Source organism: Microchirus variegatus (genome assembly GCF_963457635.1).
Source record: "Microchirus variegatus genome assembly, chromosome: 8".
In the NCBI taxonomy this organism is placed as follows: domain Eukaryota; kingdom Metazoa; phylum Chordata; class Actinopteri; order Pleuronectiformes; family Soleidae; genus Microchirus; species Microchirus variegatus.
In genome coordinates this window covers 11,048,618-11,067,052 of record NC_139809.1, presented here as the reverse complement: position 1 = coordinate 11,067,052, position 18,435 = coordinate 11,048,618, and the positions used below count along the sequence as shown (strand labels likewise).

Below are 18,435 nucleotides of genomic sequence, written 5' to 3'. Positions count from 1 at the left end.
TTCACCAACTTTACACCTGTCATAATTTGCCCTTTAAAGACTCTTTGGACATTGTGTGTTCTGTTCAATATTAGGGCTTCTGTGGCATATGTTTGGCAGTTGTATTGTCTTTGATTTTCAGCCTGTTTTAAAGTGTAGGCTTATTTTCTTGTGAATCTTGCAGATTTTTCTGTTCCTTAGTTGTTCCTCCTGCATGTACTTTGACCTTTTCTTTTTACCTCTGCCTGATCCATCTGACCACCCATGAATTAAAACTTTTTTAAAAGTCCATTGTGTAGGATTTAAGGGGGATCTGTCAACAGTAATAGACAATATTTGTCATTATGTTTTATAAAAATGTATCATCATAAAATTAAGACCTTTTGAGATCTGGTTAGATTGAGCGCTTTATATTACGTGGGGAGTGGGCCCTCTTCCATGGAATCCACCGTGTTGTACAGCCATATTTGTATATAGTCCAGAAAAGAAACTTGTCCAATTTTCCTCTTCACCTCCACGAGTTGTCATAACACCTACATTAAGCTTTTATTAACCCTCATAAAACTTCAAACAATCGATTTAAATCTTCTCTTCTATAGTGGTCAGACCTGTCTGCACACATTAAAACACTCACTGTACTCATGGAACTTTTTACTGACAATCTTTTTGGTCAAAATTTGGTGCACTATTAAACACATCGATGACTTTGGATCACTTTGGATCAGGGGTGTTTCAAAAGACTTTTAGTTGCCCCAGTCAAAGGTGACAACGCAAAGAGGGGGTTTATTGAATTAAACTGAAGTAAGCTCGTAGCTCTGGGCTAAGTTAAGAGGTTTTCAACCATGGCGTTGTTGCAGTCTTCTGTACATGACCAATAATTACATTTAAAGTAGTGCTTGGCATGTTAGTGCATTTCCATCCTGACTCCCGATTGTTAAAATGAGTCTGTAACTTAACACTAAACTTTAAAAACAGATGCACACATACGCAGTACACAGGTACGCTGGTTATTTGTAGCGCTGCTCTTTTTGTTTAATAAACAGACCACTCCAGTTCGATTGTAGGCGCGCTAACGGCGCTAAAGGATCAAACGAAGCTAACATAGCTATCTGATAAACGGTGCCTGGACTCCGGTGCCGCGGCATGTAAACATGACGTCGTGCACGTCTTTTTCCGGTCATTCGTCATGGAAAAGTGGCATGATGCATTAATGCAGCACTAATTTAAAGGGAATTCTCACAGAATTGTCCTTGATGCTGTTGTTCTCAGGGGTGCCCACTCTCACCTTGGGGCCCCAGACAGCTTCCTGCTTTATCCATTCTGTTGCAACACCCCTGCTTTGGTTCACACTGAACTAACTAATTCACTACTAATGGATATATTGTCTTGAATGCTGCTGTGGACATTTATGGTCACATTTTGCTGAAATAAAATACTAGTTTGCACAAAATGTTGTCACTGAAATTCGTCGCTCCACCAGAACTGTGGACTCAAAAGTCGTATTGTGTGCCCCCATATAGGTGACAAGTGTAGTTGTTTGAAGGAGTCTCCTTCTCCTTCAAATATCTGAACAGGAAACAACACAGACAGACAGACAGAGTGACTCCCATTGTGGCGTGCTGAAGCAGTTTTTATTAAATTACACTTGCAGACCCAGAGAAAAGAGCCCACATTATGTCTGGACTACAGGAGTGGATTCCGGGTAGAGGACAACATTACAGATGCTCAGCCCATTTATTTTGCTTTAAGTATTTTTTTTTTTATTGTATTCCATTTTCCGTAATGTGGAAAATGGAAGTCAAGAAATCCTTCAGTAAAATAACAGTTGCAAACTGATCTGCAGCAAGGTATTCGACTTCTCCTCAGCTTCCTGTAAAAATGTTCTCTTTAAATAATAATTTTAAAAAATCAGCTGCTGATTATGGCAGGCGGAGAAGTGAATCTGTAGCAGAAAAACCAAGACACACACAAAAACCTCATATTATGAAGATTTCATGCACCATTGAACAGAATAACGACATCGTCTGGGCCTTTTTTAACAGTAGAGCTTTTACCAGCTTTATTGCAGGTAACCGCACAATTCGTGTTTGCTGCCAGCCAGGGCTTTTTATTTGTCCCTGTAGCATTGATGGCTTCACCTGATGAGTGTTAGAGCAAACCCTTTCTCTTCCTCTTGCTGGTGAGTGTAATGTGTACCTGAAATCACACTCTCTACTGCCATCTAGTGGTGTTAATCACTGTTGTTCTGACCTTGAGCATTTTTGAATGGGAACAATTTCAGGTTACATTTCCATGTCCGCATATCCAAGCCTGTCTCAGACCAACAACACATAGTAATATTCCCTTGATTTTCCAGGTTGTGAATGACATTTTATAGATTTAACAGTAACATAATGCTCCAAAAAAAACCACTACATCTACCTATTCCTTTATCTATTATATCTATCAAAGGTATCAAGTGTCCACGGTAGCCTTTATCTAATAAAAACATCAAAGGTTGTCAAGACCAACGACAAGTAATCCGCATTAATCGTTTAAACTAAATTAAATCAATAATGGCTCCTACAGGTAGCTTTTTAAGAAGTAGCATTTTGGATAAGAACATAATTTTGCAAGTCAGTAACATTCCATTAAACAACATTTCAGAATGTTGAACAATTCTGTAAACATAATTTCTGAAATTGAAACAAAAAGTGCTTCCCTGTGAGCTTTCCTGCAGGGGCCGCCAGGTCAGGTTCTGGCTCTTTCAGATTGTGCCTGTAAACTTACAATACAGGTTCTCTGATGTTTGTGATTTTGGCCATTTAACTCCTCACTCACAAGTTTCATACAATGGGGCTGAAGAAGCAGCTGGTCGTACAGATTAGTGTTAATGCTGCCAACAGGCTTTAATGCTACAGTAGGAGGACAGGACCTGTGGGACAATCTCTATTGCCACCTGTCCGTCTGCCAGCCCCACCTTCACAACCTTCACACACACACAAACACATTTTATTTGCTTTGGTGAAGGACTTTGAAAAATGTGTAGAAATTTGTCATGACACAGCTGCAATAATGTGTTGCTTTAATGGAGAGTCCCACGTGTCTTATAGTTCAATGCTGAGGTAAAAGTGTTAGCAAGTGTTTGTTTTGGTGGGTCTTGAAGGTTGAAGAATGGCTGATGGTATGTCACTTGTGATTTTGTGGTAATATTATGCTGATCACCAATGTATGACAGATGCCAATTTGAAGTGGTAGTTCAAATGCATGAACACAAATTCAATTATGGTAAATGTTAGTCTTTGATCAAAAGCCATGTCACCCTGGTGTTGCATACTCATATCCACTATGCACAATTGTGGTGCATGAGCTGATGGTAAACATGATGGTCCACCATTTCCTTGTCTACGACAAAAGTATGTTTTTTTTCATGTTGTTCGGGCAAATGATGATCACATTGATGATTGTTTATTATTGAGCTTTTTTAATTTGCTTTTTTTCAATTCATTAGTCCGTAATTTAAGTATGTGGTTAAATAGCATGATGTTTTTTTGTCATTTTCCGTGAAAACAAACACCATATTCAGCTTTTAATCAATGTATTTACGTTTTTACGTCACCGTTTGACTCCTCCCCTTTAACGTCATATTTCTACCCCGGTTCATGCAGAACCACACCGCCCCCACCCCCCCCCCACCCCTCCGCCCCCCAGCACCAGAGCTGCATTCCTGCTGCCACATCGGACTGAACCATTCTGTGTCAGCAAGGACATTTTAACCTCTCCGCGAAATGAAAACGCACAGGATACGCATTTTAAACGTTAAGTCTACGTAGAAGCTAATGTTTCTGTCCTCACATTTGACATTTTCAACATTCAATCAAAATCATAGGGAATCGTTTTGGAGTTTGCCTAAATCAACACCCCTTCCTTTCTTTTTTAAAGTGGTCCATCCCGTCCTGCTGCCATGTTGGATGTACGCATCGCCGCTGCAGCTGCTGGAGTTTCCGAATGAAAGTTTAGCGTTTTTCCTTCTGCAGATGCACAACGGGTTATTACTTTTATAAATTAGCACCAAACAAAGGAGTTAGGCTTCTTTCTGGACCAGTACCAAGCCAGGGGACACACTTCCCGTCCTCCTCCGCCCTCCAGCCCGGAGTCGGACTCAGCGGAGATGATCCGGTTGCAGGCCCCAGCAACCGGAGCCCGCATGGATTTTGTGTAATCAGCAGAGTTTGTTTAGCCCGACCGGGGTGAATAACCGCATCGTTTCGGGGGTTAACCACAAAAAAATTACGAGCCATGAACAGCCACCCGCCGCCCCGCAGGCTCACAAACGTCGGCTCCCTCCTCCTGACCCCGCAGGAGAACGAGTGCCTGTTCGGCTACCTGGGCAGGAAATGCTCCGTAAGTTCCTCCGTTTGTTTATCACCTGCACCTGGGTCAATATGTACAGGATATGCACCTTGTCTGGCTGTCAACACACCGGTCCATGACTCATCTCCAGAGGGCTATTCCTCCATCATAGACAGCGAATTTAACCTGGTATTTTCCTCGTTGTCCTGGTTTATCCAACCCTAGATTCAGTGTTACGAATACTGCCACATCATGTGTTTAAACATTTTTGATGCATTGCGAATAAGTGCCACTTTTAAATAAGAATTACATTAAATAACAGATTGTTTTGAATTAACGTTTTTAAAAAAACTGGGGCACAGGTACTGGTACTGGTACAACATCAAATACAGTTTCCTGTGTGAATGATGTGGCTGAGTTGTCATGGAGATTTATTCTGTTGCCTGCTAACAGCTAGGCTAACAGTCAGGTTTAAACAGCAATCCTGTGTCTAAACTGTTTAGTCGTCACACAAATCACAAACTAGTATCCTTAAATAATTTCTCTACTTATTTTACGTGTTACTCAGAATGCCAATGTCATATAGTATATGTTTAGATGTATTTATTTGTCATTTGGATGTCTAAAATGCAGTGAAGCTCATTTTCTTTAAAAAAAAAAAAAAAAAATGAATAATTCAACCTCCATCAAATAGCCAGATTTCTCCCCATCAGTGTCAACAATTATCTGAATTATTTAAACCTTGACTTGACCTGCTGCACCTCCTCATCCTAGTTTGGACTGATCTGACAAGGTCGAGCCTAACTTTCTCAAAGAACTTGGTTTTGACATGAAAGATTGGGTTAAAATCAGCGTCTGCTTTGAATATGTGCATTTATTAATCAACCAGCTCTCGTAATAATTATTCACTTCACATATCAGTCAACTGAGTTCCCTGCTCCATCTTTATTAAAGCAATATAAATGTCATATAGTTAAAGCCTGGTTTTTGCCTCTTTGGCAGCTTTATTTTCCATTAAATTTTGGCTTTAAACATCTTTATTGCCAGAAAACCAACGCTTGATAAACACAAGCATATCGAAGGTAAAAAACTTTTAAAGCAATTTTATATGATCAAGCTCGGTGTGTTTGCAGAATGCATAGACATATCAATATAGGCTAATTATAATTATAGAGACCATACCATACAGCCTGCAAAAGTCTACGAGTCTGCTGTGTATTTAAATGCATACTTCTCTTCTCGTCAGGGTTAGAGCCCACAAGAGCGCTTTGACAGCCAACCGTTGACCTTTTCTGTGTGATGCTGAGCAGTGATTTCATGGCGAATAGTGTTTCCTGTTGCTCCTCTGACCTGTTCTCATAAGTCACAGAGGAGGAAGAAACCAGCCCAGTGGCATTTCCTCCGTTCTCTCCCAGAGGCGGGAGTTACTTTCTGCTGCAGCAGGGACAAAACCTGGCAAAGGAATTAACACCGCGTGTCTTCTGCAGAACACTCAAAAATCACAAAGCAGGGCAGGACGGTGCTGACAACAGCAGCTTCTATGAAGGTTAAATTCGTTGCAATAATATCTGGCTTTTGTCTGCAGGGTGAAATGAATACAAACTGCATCCAGTCTGGGGTAAAATGATCCACATAAATGCAAACATGATGACAACTGGGTAAACACTCAAATGGTTTCATTTGGAATAGAGACTGATGTGAAAGAGTAACCCACTCAGTGCTCTCCATGGTTCTTTTCTTCTGTGTGTTGTGCTTCAACTCCTGAGGTTGGTTTGTAAAATCAGATGCAGACTTGTTGTTATGAATGCACCTGTACTGTAACGGATGCCGAGTGTTTCTACATGTTCTGTATGTCCGCACTGGAAGGATGGTGCGTTACAAACACTAACCTGACTTAGAATTGCGTAGTAAAAGGTGATAGGTGATTTGGCTATAATTTAAATAATGATCATGTTCAATACAACAAAATTCAGTCAGTACTTTTGTTAATATCTGTTGAACAGCTGGATATTCTGACAGCTATTACTGATCTGGCATGTTTGATCAGTGACACCGGTCTCTCAGTTTCAGGGATTTGATGGTGAATCAAGGAGACATTTTTCCAGCGTCCTTCAGCTCTTTATCCAATCAGTGCCCAGAACTCAGCATTTTAGCGTGGCAGTCGTGTCGAGTTGTGAGGTCGGGCTGTTAAAATGCCACCACTCATCATCACACATGTTCATGAGGTGATTTAGGGAATGTGAAGTGCAGCGTCGCACACCGTAAGTTAGGCAAAGGTCAGACAAAGACAACACTGCTGACAGCAGCTTTGAGTTCCTTCGACGTCTTCATTACATACGAGTCTGGACAGACATGGATGTAATTTGACTGGTTGTGAAGCTGTAATCCTAGATATTTTTTAAATTATTCAAGCGAGTGCCGGCGTTCAACACCCTAAATCATTTCTCCATTGTGCTGTGCACAGTTGAGATCCACTTTGCAGATAAAGGAGGTGACCTTGATCCACAGTGTATAGATAGTTGCATCATGTGCGACTTGAGATCTGAGCTGTGTTTGGGTCAGCACGTCTTGTGTTTTATAAAGGTTAATAAACGCTGCATCGATGTCTTTTTCTCGGCGCTGGCTGCTCTGTCACACACGTGGATCTTGGAAGCATTTAACAAGGAATCAGATCTGTCTGTAAAATCTGGGCACAATGGACGAGATGACTGCCAAGCTGTTAGTTTTCTGCTGACTGCTCACTCACTCACTCACTCCTATTCTACCACTTATAAATAATTTTGTAGGAAGCACACGGATATTGATTGATAATCAAACTTATTTTCTGTTCCTCGCATCTTCGCAGAGTCTGTGTTCAGCGGTGGTCCAGGTTTACGGGGCCGACCGGAGCGCCATCTGGGTGAAGAGATGCTGTGGGGTGGCTTGTCTGGTTAAAGACAACCCACAGAGATCCTACTTCATCAGAGTGTTTGACATCAAAGTGAGTGAGAGCCGCCTGTAAAGGAAACATCTGTGAAAGTTTTAACTCTGCACCGGAGCAGAGTCCAATGTCACTTCTTAAAGGAATAGTGTTTCTTGAGTGTTGGACGCAAAGACAGCTCTCATGTCTGTGTCATTTTCTCGACTAATGTTCATCTACATTGAAGCAACACTGTAAATTTAGTGCTGTCACTGTCGAGCAGATGTGTCTTTTGCAGGAAGTCTTTTCAGCTGACCTCAGTTCAATATTCCTCATGGATTTGCTGGGCCTGTTATAGGCAGTTTGAGTTTCTGACTAATCTTAATCTCGTTGTGTTCTTACGTCTCACTAAACTTAGATACACAATTTGATATTTTAAACAAATGCTATTAGCAAATCACAAAAGCAGCAATTTAGAAGACACATGATGCCCCGCCTATCGCCCAATGTCTGCTGAGATAGGCACAGCACCCCCCGTGACCCTCTGGTGGAGGATAAAGAAAAAACATTTCAAATTTGTTGTTATTGTTTAGGAGCAAAGGAACTGGACAATATTCACATTTTAAGAACAAATCTGACATCTGGGAACTTTTTACTTAAATAAAATAAGAAAACATTGGACCATGAACAATTTAGTAGTTCATTATTAATCAGTTAATCATTTCATCCCTAGTTTAGTGATCTATCGATAGAGATTTTTAATTAAACTGCCAAATATGAACTTAATCGTCAGGAAAAGAAATGAAGAAAATTAGTATTATTTGAATTTGATTAGGAATGAAGTGAGAGCAGTGGTTGATGGAATCTTTAATCTTGGTGTAAAGAAATTACAGTGTAACAGATATTTTGTGGGGTTTTTTGCAGGAAGGGAAAATCATGTTTGAGCAGGAACTATACCACAACTTCTCCATCAGCTGTTCCAGATCCTACTTCATCTCATTTGCAGGAGACGTACGTATGCAGCCATCTTTGCCATCACCTCAATTCAATTAAGTGTGACTTAAACGTGGGTTTGCTTAAGCTGTTTTGCTTTGCCTTGTTTTTTTTGCTACAGTCACAGCCAGTGAAGCAGCCACAGGGGTTCATTATGTGTCCCCCCTCTTTAAAAAGCTTCGGCTGATTGAGCGCTTGAAATTAGAGAGATTACCAATCTTAATACAAAGTGTAAACATCCAGCAAACAAGACAATTAAATTGAGGCAACTGTGTTGGTTAAAATCAATTTTTGCTTCAGGCAGTGGTTTATTTGCATAAAATGAATTTACATTACTAATATCCTATTTACAGTAGCTTAGCTGTAATATCTCCATTCATAATAGCCATTGATTATTGTTTGTCTCTGTCCTTGAAGAAATCTCTCGCTTTGTTTGAGTTTGTCGTGTAACAGTTTTTCCTGGATGTTTTCTGGAGCTCATGTCTGTAAATGGCTTAAATTAGGGAGGGTTAATTGTCAGAAAATATACATAACATTGTGATTCTTTTTTTCTTTTTTTTTTTTTAACTTTATTTTTCACATTTTCTTGCACAGAAAAAACAGACAAACAAAAACAAAAAACGAATAACAAAGAATACGTACACGAGTCTGAGCACCTGATCTGACAAAGATACATGATCACTCACACTTGTGTGTCTAAGTAGTCAAGCTCTTATTCAAGTACAATACTCAAGCTTGTGTGTCTAAATAATCAAACTCGTATTCAAGTAAAATATACACAAATACACATATACGTGTGGACACTCATGGGAACAAAACATGAGAGAACCGAGGGGTTGCGAGTAGGTCGTATGTCACATAAATTATAGTAATTTAATTTTAAAACCAAAATATGTATAGCATTAAGGCTGGTTATCACCTCTTCTTGAGATATAAGTGTTCCATTTTTCCCAGAGGGCATCACCTTTGTCTCTTTGTAGTCTGAGACTAAACGTCAGTAGTTCCACCGTTTGGATGTTTTTGATTATATAACATTGTGATTCTGACTGATCTGTGGATCCTCTTCTTCCTCTCAGACCTTTCAGATCGGTCTGAATTTTGCCAGTGAAGAAGAGGCCAAAAGATTCAGAGTTGCCATCAACGACCTGCTCAACCGACGGCAACGCAAAACTGGTGAGTTTAAAAGTGTTGTGTGTGTGTGTGTGTGTTTGTTGTTTTTTCTTCTGATTTCTTACTTCTCTCATTCTCTACTAACACAATCTGAAACCCACACCTCTCTGCTTCACTTTGTCCAGACAGAGTCAGGGAGATGAGCAAGCCTTAGAAAGCGTAGTACAGTTTTATTGCTAGTGTAGACTGTGGAAACAAAGACATTATATTGACCGTTACCTTTTTCACTACCCGTCTCTTTTGGCACCTCTGCTACAGGAGGATCATTAGAAGTCGAAAACCAATCTTAACCAGCATCAAGTGGAAAATTGCATCATGAAAATGATTTGACAAATAGGGAATATTCCATCAGCATATCTGACACAGTGACATGGGTCAAACCCACATCACCACAGAATGGACAAACATGCATCAGCTGACCGTGTTCTCCTCCTGGGATTGGCTGTCATGTTGAGATTGTGCGAGGGACACTTCTTCCTCTCGTCGCTCATGTTCTGAGCTCAGTGTGTGTCCCTGCACTGTGGGCTCCTCTTGTTTCTCCTCTGGCTTCCCTCCAGCATCTCTCAGCATGTTGGCACTTTGAAGTGCAACGCTCACACTGTGACGACGACAGAGAGTTCAAAGGCTCACAGAGCAGGCAGACAGACTTTTCTTGTGGTGAGAGGTTTACGTTTAGACCCAAGTCTGCTTCCAAACCTTTTGCTTCTCCTCTTCTGCTCTTGTCAAAGGCTTCCTGAACTGTCCTGTACTGTCTGACTGTTTTGCCCACACACTCATGAGGGCTTCAAAACTGTCAACTTGTCACCACTGCGTCACACTAACTGAACTTAAACACATTTCTATATCTTAAATTAAAGCTCACCTTCTTCTTTCATCGCTTAAAAGCTCAACAGGATTTTGTTTTGTTGTTCTGAAACTATAACGGTGTTAAAATTTTCTTTTGCAGAGAAAAGAGGTGACCCTAAAAATGGTACGTTGAACTCTTGTTAATGATCAAAGAAATTTGGTTTTCAATTATTTAATTACACATAGATATTCTACACTAACATTTGTTATTCGTCGTTGCTCAATAATGGGTGATGGTTTTATGTAGTTGTCTTGTCGTTTTGGTTATGTAAGGTTGAGTCATAACATCTCAGCTGCGTTTGGGGGCCTTTTTAGAGGATTTCACACTTGTATGATGCATATTTTGATATAATCAGCGTGAGTGCTGCTGTGTGGGGGAGGATTCACTTTAGCAACCTTAACAGGGATTTATAATTATGTGGAAAGCATCTTCGAAAGCAGCTCACTTGGAGCGGTTGCTTCTGTGTTGATGATGCGAGTACACTTTTGGCTTTTTCGATACAGAGACGATGTAGCAACGTAGAAGGAGCCTAATTTAAAGGCCATTACAGTGGTGTGATTAATGTTTTAAGTCTAGTTGTGCTGGTGTGGTATCAATGAGCTAAATCTAATATGAATGAAGAATCAAAACCTGCATTGTTGCCATTTATGACAGTTGCTCAACCTTTCAGTTTCTTCTGAAGCTGTTCTTAAGTCACAAATAAGAGCAAAGCCTGATAAGAAATCACACTTCTTCAGAATAATACACACTGCATACACATGTCCTCAAGTTCACATAAAAACCACTTTGTGCCTGTTTCCCAGCAAATGCTTCTTTCACACCTTTTTTTTTTCTTTTTTGGATGTGTCTTAAATCTACATTAAGGATTGTAGCTGATTGATGCTGTGGCAAATCAATGCGCTGGTGGGGAATCTCTGGGTATCCTGCCATTCATTCACATTTCACAGTTATATAATATGATAATAACTTTGAAAACATTGTATTCCATGACCAGATCTATTAAAGCTTTAATACTCCTTTAAAGCCATGCTGTCCTGCAGAAACAGAACTGAGAGTTGATTTGAACAGAAAATTGTTCATGAATTTAAACGATAATTACTGCTCTGCTAGTTCTGTTCATTTTAAGCACTATTAATGTATTTAACTCTGAGGATACAAAACTGCATCAAATAGTCTTTTAAGCGATAATTATGATCCATCTAAGAATCAGTGACTCTGTGACCCTACACTACATTTATCCTCCAGCGTGTTTATGCCATGACGACTGACGGGAAAAAGACGCGGGTGATGTCATGTTTACGTGCTGCGTCACTGGAGTCCAGGCACCATTTACCAGTTACGGTAGCTCCGGTAGCTGCATTAGCTCGTTTAGCGCCGTTGGCGTGCCTACAGTCGAACTGGAGCGGTCTGTTTATTAAAAGAAAAGAGCAGCGCTACAAATAACCAGCGTACCTGTGTACTGCGTACGTGTACCTCTGTTTTTTTAAGTTTAGCGTTACTTTAGAGACTCATTTTAACAATCCGGAGTCGTGTAAACATGATGTCGCACATTATTTTTCCGGTCAGTTGTCACGGAAACGCGCCATGCGATAACGTTGACAGCCGTTGACGGTCCCAGCACAATTTCTGACATTATTTGAAAGTATTGTTTCGCAGACAGTACGACACACTGACACAACACAGAGTCCTCCATAGGTTAATCTGATCAGTAGGACTCGGAGTTCCATCTGTGCCATATGTAGACCACATGCTTTTCTGTTATTTCTTCAAACCCTGCATTTCATGGAGGTTGTATGGTACTGTTTTACATATACTGGGTTTCGCTTGTCTTTGATGAGCTACGGCACCAGTCTTGGTGTGTTATTTTAGCAGTCCTGTTGCTGCCTAGAAGAAGTCATTCTAGATGAGTGATGGTAGGAAGTGGCAGAAGCTTTCCAGCGCTGTTTGGTTGTTTACGTTTAAACACTGACATGAGCAAAGTTGTGAGCCAGTACATCAAACTTTAATTTAGTTCTTCCACAAGTCTCAAAAGACTTTTAACTTTCATTGGATCCTCTGACTCTTGGCAAACACTGAAGATGTAAGGAGCAGGATTAACATATGCAGAACAGCTCTGCCGTCTCTTCCGTCAACTCCATGGATTTGTGCCTGAGTTGTCTCTTTCATTGAAGTTTGTCTCCAGTGGCGTAGATTATTTCTGACATTTCAGCTGTGGAACACGAGACTGCCAGGACAACGTTGTTGCTCTGGATTTGTTTAGTTGTTGTTTCTAAGCTTCCTGTATCCACGTTGAAGGCACTGGTGTTGTCCCCATTGTGAAAACATTGCTTCAAACACCCTTGAAGAGACAGAGACGCCTGCTCACGCCGGACCCTTGTAGATTTAACTCATTACCTTACTAGAACTCGTAAATCCTGCTAAATCTCCTTCACAATTGTTGTCCATTGATGAACTGAAAGCTGTGGAGTTGGATGCACGTTTGCTGCTGTTGGCAACCACGTACACAGAGAAGTTATACATTACCGTTCAAAAGTTTGGGGTCACCTATACAATGTTTGTGTTTCCCATTAAAACACTTTAATTCATCAAAAGAGTTGCAAAATCCAATCATCCAATAGCCTTCTAACGCGATTAGCAAACACAATGTACCATTAGAACACTGGAGAGATGGTTCCTGGAAATGGGCCTCTATACACCTGTGTGCATATTCCATTAAAAACCAGACGTTTGCAGCTAGAATAGTCGTTTACCACATTAACAATGTATAGAGTATATTTCTGATTCATTTAATGTTATATTCATTGAAAAAATTGTGTTTCCTTAAAAAATAAGGACATTTCTAAGACTTTCGAACTTTTGTGTAGGTTGTAGTCAGACATTTGATGTAAAAGGTTACTTAGTCAAAGCATGTGATCCAAATATTCTGCTTTCTTGGTGTAGAAGCTTTTGAATCAGTATCATAGAACAACTCATCTCTGCGACCCATATCTTCACCGTATCTTGCAGCTCTGCATAAAGGTGTAAAAAACAATCTCCAGTCCAGCTCCACCCTTTTACCTGCAGAGTTGCCTGTTTTTCTGGCCACAGACCTTGAATTTGTGGGGGATTCCAGGGATTTAGACTGGCATTAGCGGTGGATGGATTAGTGTTATTTGTCAGATGCTGTTGTGGTTTTCGTGGAGATTACGAGGGAATCGAGGACTGAGTGTGCCTGACCACAAAAGGACAGGGAACTTCCTTGGCCATTACATTTAGAAAATATGGATTTAAAAAAAGGTCAGAACAGACTGACAAAATTGCTGAAGATGGGACATGGTAGAGTGTCTTATTGATGTCTTGGATATCATGGATTATTGAGGATGAGAAGATTTACTTTACAAAAACTGACCTGCATTCCCAAAAATAAGTGTTCCCAAACTTCCCCATCCCCAGAACTAGACTGAGCCACCATTTACCTTTAAAAGACACTGATTGAGGTGGTTGCTGATGCTGTTGATAATCCAGCATAATCACCCTAAGGGGTCATGTGGGTACAAACAAAATTAGAAGTCTGAGCCAGTAAAGAGTTCGCCTTTGGTTTGCACTTTATGTAAAAGAACAATTCTAGCAACTGTGAGAAAGGCAGAAAATCTCATTCTGTGTGGAATCTTCAAAAATCTTTGTGTAAAACAAAGCCGTAGACACACTTTCAATGAAAATGCTTTTAATATAATCATGACCATGCCATTATAGGCATTTTAATTGTTTAAAAGAGGGTACCTTTAAATGTCCTTTGTCTTGGTTTCTTCATATAATCCATTCAAAGAGTCCAGAATCCCGTCCTACCTAAAGAGTCTTAACATTTAACTTCTCGACGGTGGTGTTCATGGAAAACAGTTCCTCCTCTACAGAAAGAGAACATGACATTCAAATGCGCTCGTCGAACATACATCGCTTATCATACAATTAGAGACTTCATTGTCACGCGTCGGGGCCCCGGCTCATGGTACAGTATGTCCCCCTCCCTGTGTGCAGGTCCAGCTCTGCACATGGCCACAGTGGACATCAAGAACCCGGAGATCAACAACGTCAGATTCCACAACTCCCACGGCCACCACCACCAGCAGCAGCCGTACCACCTCAACAACATGCTGAGCCACGGCGGTCTGACCCGCAAGGACAAGAAGACCAAAGGCAAGAAGAAGAAGCTGACCAAGGCCGACATCGGAACACCCAGCAACTTCCAGTGAGTGTGTGTGTGTGTGTGTGTGTGTGTGTGTGTGTGTGTGTGTGTGTGTGTGTGTGTGTGCGTGTGCGTGCGCAAGTCATATTTGATTATTTATTTTATATCCATAACACCAAAAAGTACATATATGTTGGTCTGATGAGGGTTTTGAAGACTGAATCCCTAAGAACATTATGGTATTGACAGTGCCAATGTTAATGGATGTGACTTCACACTGAAGTAACACTGTGTTACAGCAGTAAACATGTGGAGATCCTTCAATGACCACACTGTTTCTGTACGCGCATGCGTGTTTGTGCTCACTATCTATCATGACCGCATGGTCGCCCACATGCACATGCTAAATAGTTGATGTACATCAGTGTATTGATGTGCTGGTGTTACATGCGTGTATGTGTGTTATCTCACCACATACCTGTCCCCCGTCTTCCCTCAGGCACATCGGTCACGTGGGCTGGGATCCAAACACAGGTTTTGACGTGAGTACGCTCTCTATTCGCATCTCGCAAACACGTGCACATGGGAGCACAATAGTGACCTGTGTGTGGTGGCTGTATGATGAATCGCACAATAGGCTCTTGTTTCTTCCTGCATATTAACTGATAATCTCACTGCCTCTCAGAGGCTGGAGGACAGAGAATGTTGAGGGTTGAATCAGGCAGCAGCGTCATTAACTACTTTGATAGATGCGTCCTGAAGAAATCAAGTGGTCACATTAAATAATAATGATAATAAGTAGAACAAGGGTTGCTGTGGCCACAAAATTTTGAATTTTGAACCAAATCTTACAACATTTTGTCTTCTGACGTTTCTAGTACAAATTGGCGTGTTTTTTTTATGTCGGTAAGACAAACGTGCTCGGACAAGTTCGCTCATTGATGTATGTTGGCAAAATGGACACCAAAATTAAAAATGGCTGACTTCCTGTGGAGTTCAGGCCATGGTTACGGTCGACTTTTTTTGTTCGTCTTGGTCCATATCATCTTCCCACCAAGTTTCGGGAAATTTGGTCAAACTCAATTTTGCCTGTTTTCACCTTAATTGGTGCTATAGAGGATTTGGGACCTACGCCTTACATACTTAAAGACCCTAGATTGAGGTTTACGGTTGATAACATTGTTTTAAATTTCAGAGCAAAACAGACAAATCTTCATTTGAGAACCATGAAAACACTGAATCTGCACATTCAAAGTCAGACTTACCTATGAAGAAGAGGGGATATTGCCTGACTAGTTCCTCGGTGCAACCAGAGCTGTTGTCATGATGGAGTCTGAGACTGAGCGACCCCGTCAGCAGAGCACTTATTGCTGCTTGTTCTTTATCTTTAAACTAGCTCCTAATTTCCTTGCTTTAACAGGCACAACAAGCCACTCACCCAGAGTATAGCTGTCCAACATGACAATGATGAACAGCAGCTCAATGGTTTGTTGCTGTGTTGGAGGAAAACTGTGTTTCTGCTTGTTGGCCACTAGATGTCACACTGACACTGAGACTGACTGCTGTGTTGTTGGGGAAGAAGCTCACTTGTCTTCTTCATTTTGGACAATTTCAGTTCATAGCCAGTCACAGAGGAACAGGGACCTGTGGATTATTGTACTGCACAAAAAATACATATTTAATAGCCACCAATTAGGAACCATCTCATTCACACTGTCACATTAGATTAGATCATGATGCACAACAGTTTGCATGAGAGACAGTAGTATACAATTTGTTTTTAAACTGTTGCTTCTTTTTCATATTTGCTGTAGCCATCGTCAGTTTTTATTGAAACACTCTTGGTGTTTTTGATGTTTACAGCTGAACAACCTGGACCCCGAACTGAAGAACCTGTTCGACATGTGCGGCATTTCTGAAGCCCAGCTGAAGGACGGAAAGACGTCCAAGGTCATCTACGACTTCATCGAGAAGAAGGGAGGGGTGGAGGCCGTCAAGAACGAGCTGAGGAGGCAGGGTGAGAGCACACACACACACACACACACACACACACAATGACCGAGTCAGAGAATATAATGAGATGGGTACAGGTGTTTTTGGCACCTTTTTTAAAAATGTCCAAATCAATGGTCACCAAGCACTTCGAGACTGTACATCACACCATCAAATTTAAGTTGCTTTGTATTCATAACAACACAAAGAATAAAGTCATGTGGCTTATTTCCAGAACAGAAAAAGCTTAAAACCTATTAATTAATTATCAAATTAGTTTAATGATTAATTTAGTAATTGATTAATAATCGATTCATGGATTAATTGTTTCAGCTCTAAAAGTCTCCACCATTAACCTTTGTGTACAACAAAGCTGACATCTTTGTCATCTTCAGTGTCATTGTTTCAACTTGCTTCTGCACCTCTGGTTCCCCCATTGCAGCACCCCCTCCACCTCCTTCTCGTGGCGGACCACCACCACCTCCTCCTCCACCACACCAGAGCTCGGCTCCACCCCCGCCTCCTCCTCCATCCAGAGGGGGCCGAGGAGCCCCTCCCCCCCCACCTCCCCCTCCTCCGTCCAGAGCACCCGCCTCAGCTCCTCCTCCTCCTCCGCCCTCCAGACCAGGAACTCTGGGTGCCCCGCCGCCCCCTCCACCTCCCACCAGAGGAGGTCACCAGCCTTCCGTTGCTTCACACCATCACCACCACCAGCCTCCACCTCCTCCTCCTCCTCCATCCTCCTTGCACTCATCCATCACATCACAGCCCCACCAGTCTCCAGTAAACAGTGGGGGCATCTCTGCCCCTGCTCAGCCTCCCCCACCTCCTCCTCCTCCTCCACCTCCACCACCCGGCCCTCCTCCCCCTTCAGAGCTGGACGGTGTCGGTAATGGCGGAGACTCGCCTCATTCACCGAGTCCTGGGTCGGCGCTGCTGGAGCAGATCAGGGGAGGAACTCAACTGAAGAAGGTGGAGCAGAATAGCCGAGCGCCGGCCTCCGGCACCGGGCGAGACGCTCTGCTGGGCCAGATCCGACAGGGAATCCAGCTCAAAAACGTAAGACAAACACAGTCGTCAACTTTGTCTTTGGGTCAACATGCCTCTTATGTTCCTATTACTGACAGAACATCCAGTACTCGCATGCATTTCTGTTTATAGACCAAAATACAGTCCAATACAGGTAGTTAAAGCCAGAAAAGGAGAAAAACCAAGTAGTAACAGCTGGATTCTGAATTCTATTTTATCTTATTTGTGCTGAACAGAGAAGATGAAGTCTTTATTTAAAAGCAAAACATAGCTTTGCTTAAAAAACTTCTCATTAGGATTATGAGTTTATGTTTAAAACTCATGTTCCAGGTATAATATTGTCACAAAGATGCAGTAGTAGTGAGAGGCTCTTAATGATACTTTTCCTCAGAGCTGCTTTTGTCATTATTAACACCCCGAAACAGTTCTTTGTGGTGTGAAAAGAGTTGTAATTATACTGTGAAAAACCCTTTTTTTTTTTTTTGCCAATGGAATAATATTCTGAATGTAAGACTCAAACTTAATGTAGTTCGGTTTTCAAGTTTAAGCCCAAAACTTTTCTATTTCAACTTCAAGGTTTGTGCCACAAATTCCCCCCAATATTCGTTTTTAAATAAAGAACCGTATCACTCATGGTGATGTGGATTTCTTTGGTTGTCTGCAGGTGCCGGATCAGCCTGAGTCTAGCCCTCCGACGCCGGCCCCTACTGCGGGCATCGTCGGTGCTCTCATGGAAGTCATGCAGAAGAGAAGCAAAGCCATCCATTCTTCAGGTAATTCAATTTTGCTCCTTGAAAGCAGATGCTAAATCCCTCAGTGTGATTCCTTCATTTCCACATTCTTCTTTTAATGTTTTAAATATATATTTTGTGTTTTCTTTTCCAAGACGAAGACGAGGATGACGACGAAGACGAGGACTTTGAGGATGACGACGAGTGGGAGGACTAATCTCACCTTCCCGCCCCGCCCCTCACCAACCTATCGCTTACACTAAAATATCTTGTAGAAATCTTCCAGAATCTGACTAAAATT

At 41.5% G+C, this 18,435-nt stretch overlaps 1 protein-coding gene across 2 annotated transcripts; it reads left to right on the top strand.

Annotated features, from left to right (window-relative positions):
• Positions 1-4,009: 4,009 nt before the first annotated feature.
• Positions 4,010-18,425, top strand: wasla (WASP like actin nucleation promoting factor a). Of its 2 annotated transcripts, XM_083893311.1 has the most exons (11): positions 4,010-4,362; positions 7,157-7,291; positions 8,135-8,221; positions 9,280-9,376; positions 10,320-10,343; positions 14,235-14,445; positions 14,882-14,924; positions 16,246-16,399; positions 16,817-17,433; positions 18,068-18,176; positions 18,290-18,425. In XM_083893311.1, the coding sequence occupies exons 1-11, from the start codon at positions 4,258-4,260 to the stop codon at positions 18,349-18,351; spliced, it is 1,644 nt and encodes a 547-aa protein (XP_083749437.1). In that variant the 5' UTR covers positions 4,010-4,257; the 3' UTR covers positions 18,352-18,425. The 2 variants fall into 2 exon arrangements, with proteins under 2 accessions (XP_083749437.1, XP_083749438.1); XM_083893312.1 differs by lacking the exon at positions 10,320-10,343.
• Positions 18,426-18,435: the final 10 nt, after the last annotated feature.

Bases quoted from the DNA above. Each gene is read 5' to 3' on its own strand.
- wasla (XM_083893311.1), top strand. From the start codon at position 4,258: ATGAACAGCCACCCGCCGCCCCGCAGGCTCACAAACGTCGGCTCCCTC. The intron at 4,363-7,156 runs GTAAGTTCCTCC...GCATCTTCGCAG, and splicing joins ACCTGGGCAGGAAATGCTCC to AGTCTGTGTTCAGCGGTGGT. The intron at 16,400-16,816 runs GTGAGAGCACAC...CCCCCATTGCAG, and splicing joins GAACGAGCTGAGGAGGCAGG to CACCCCCTCCACCTCCTTCT.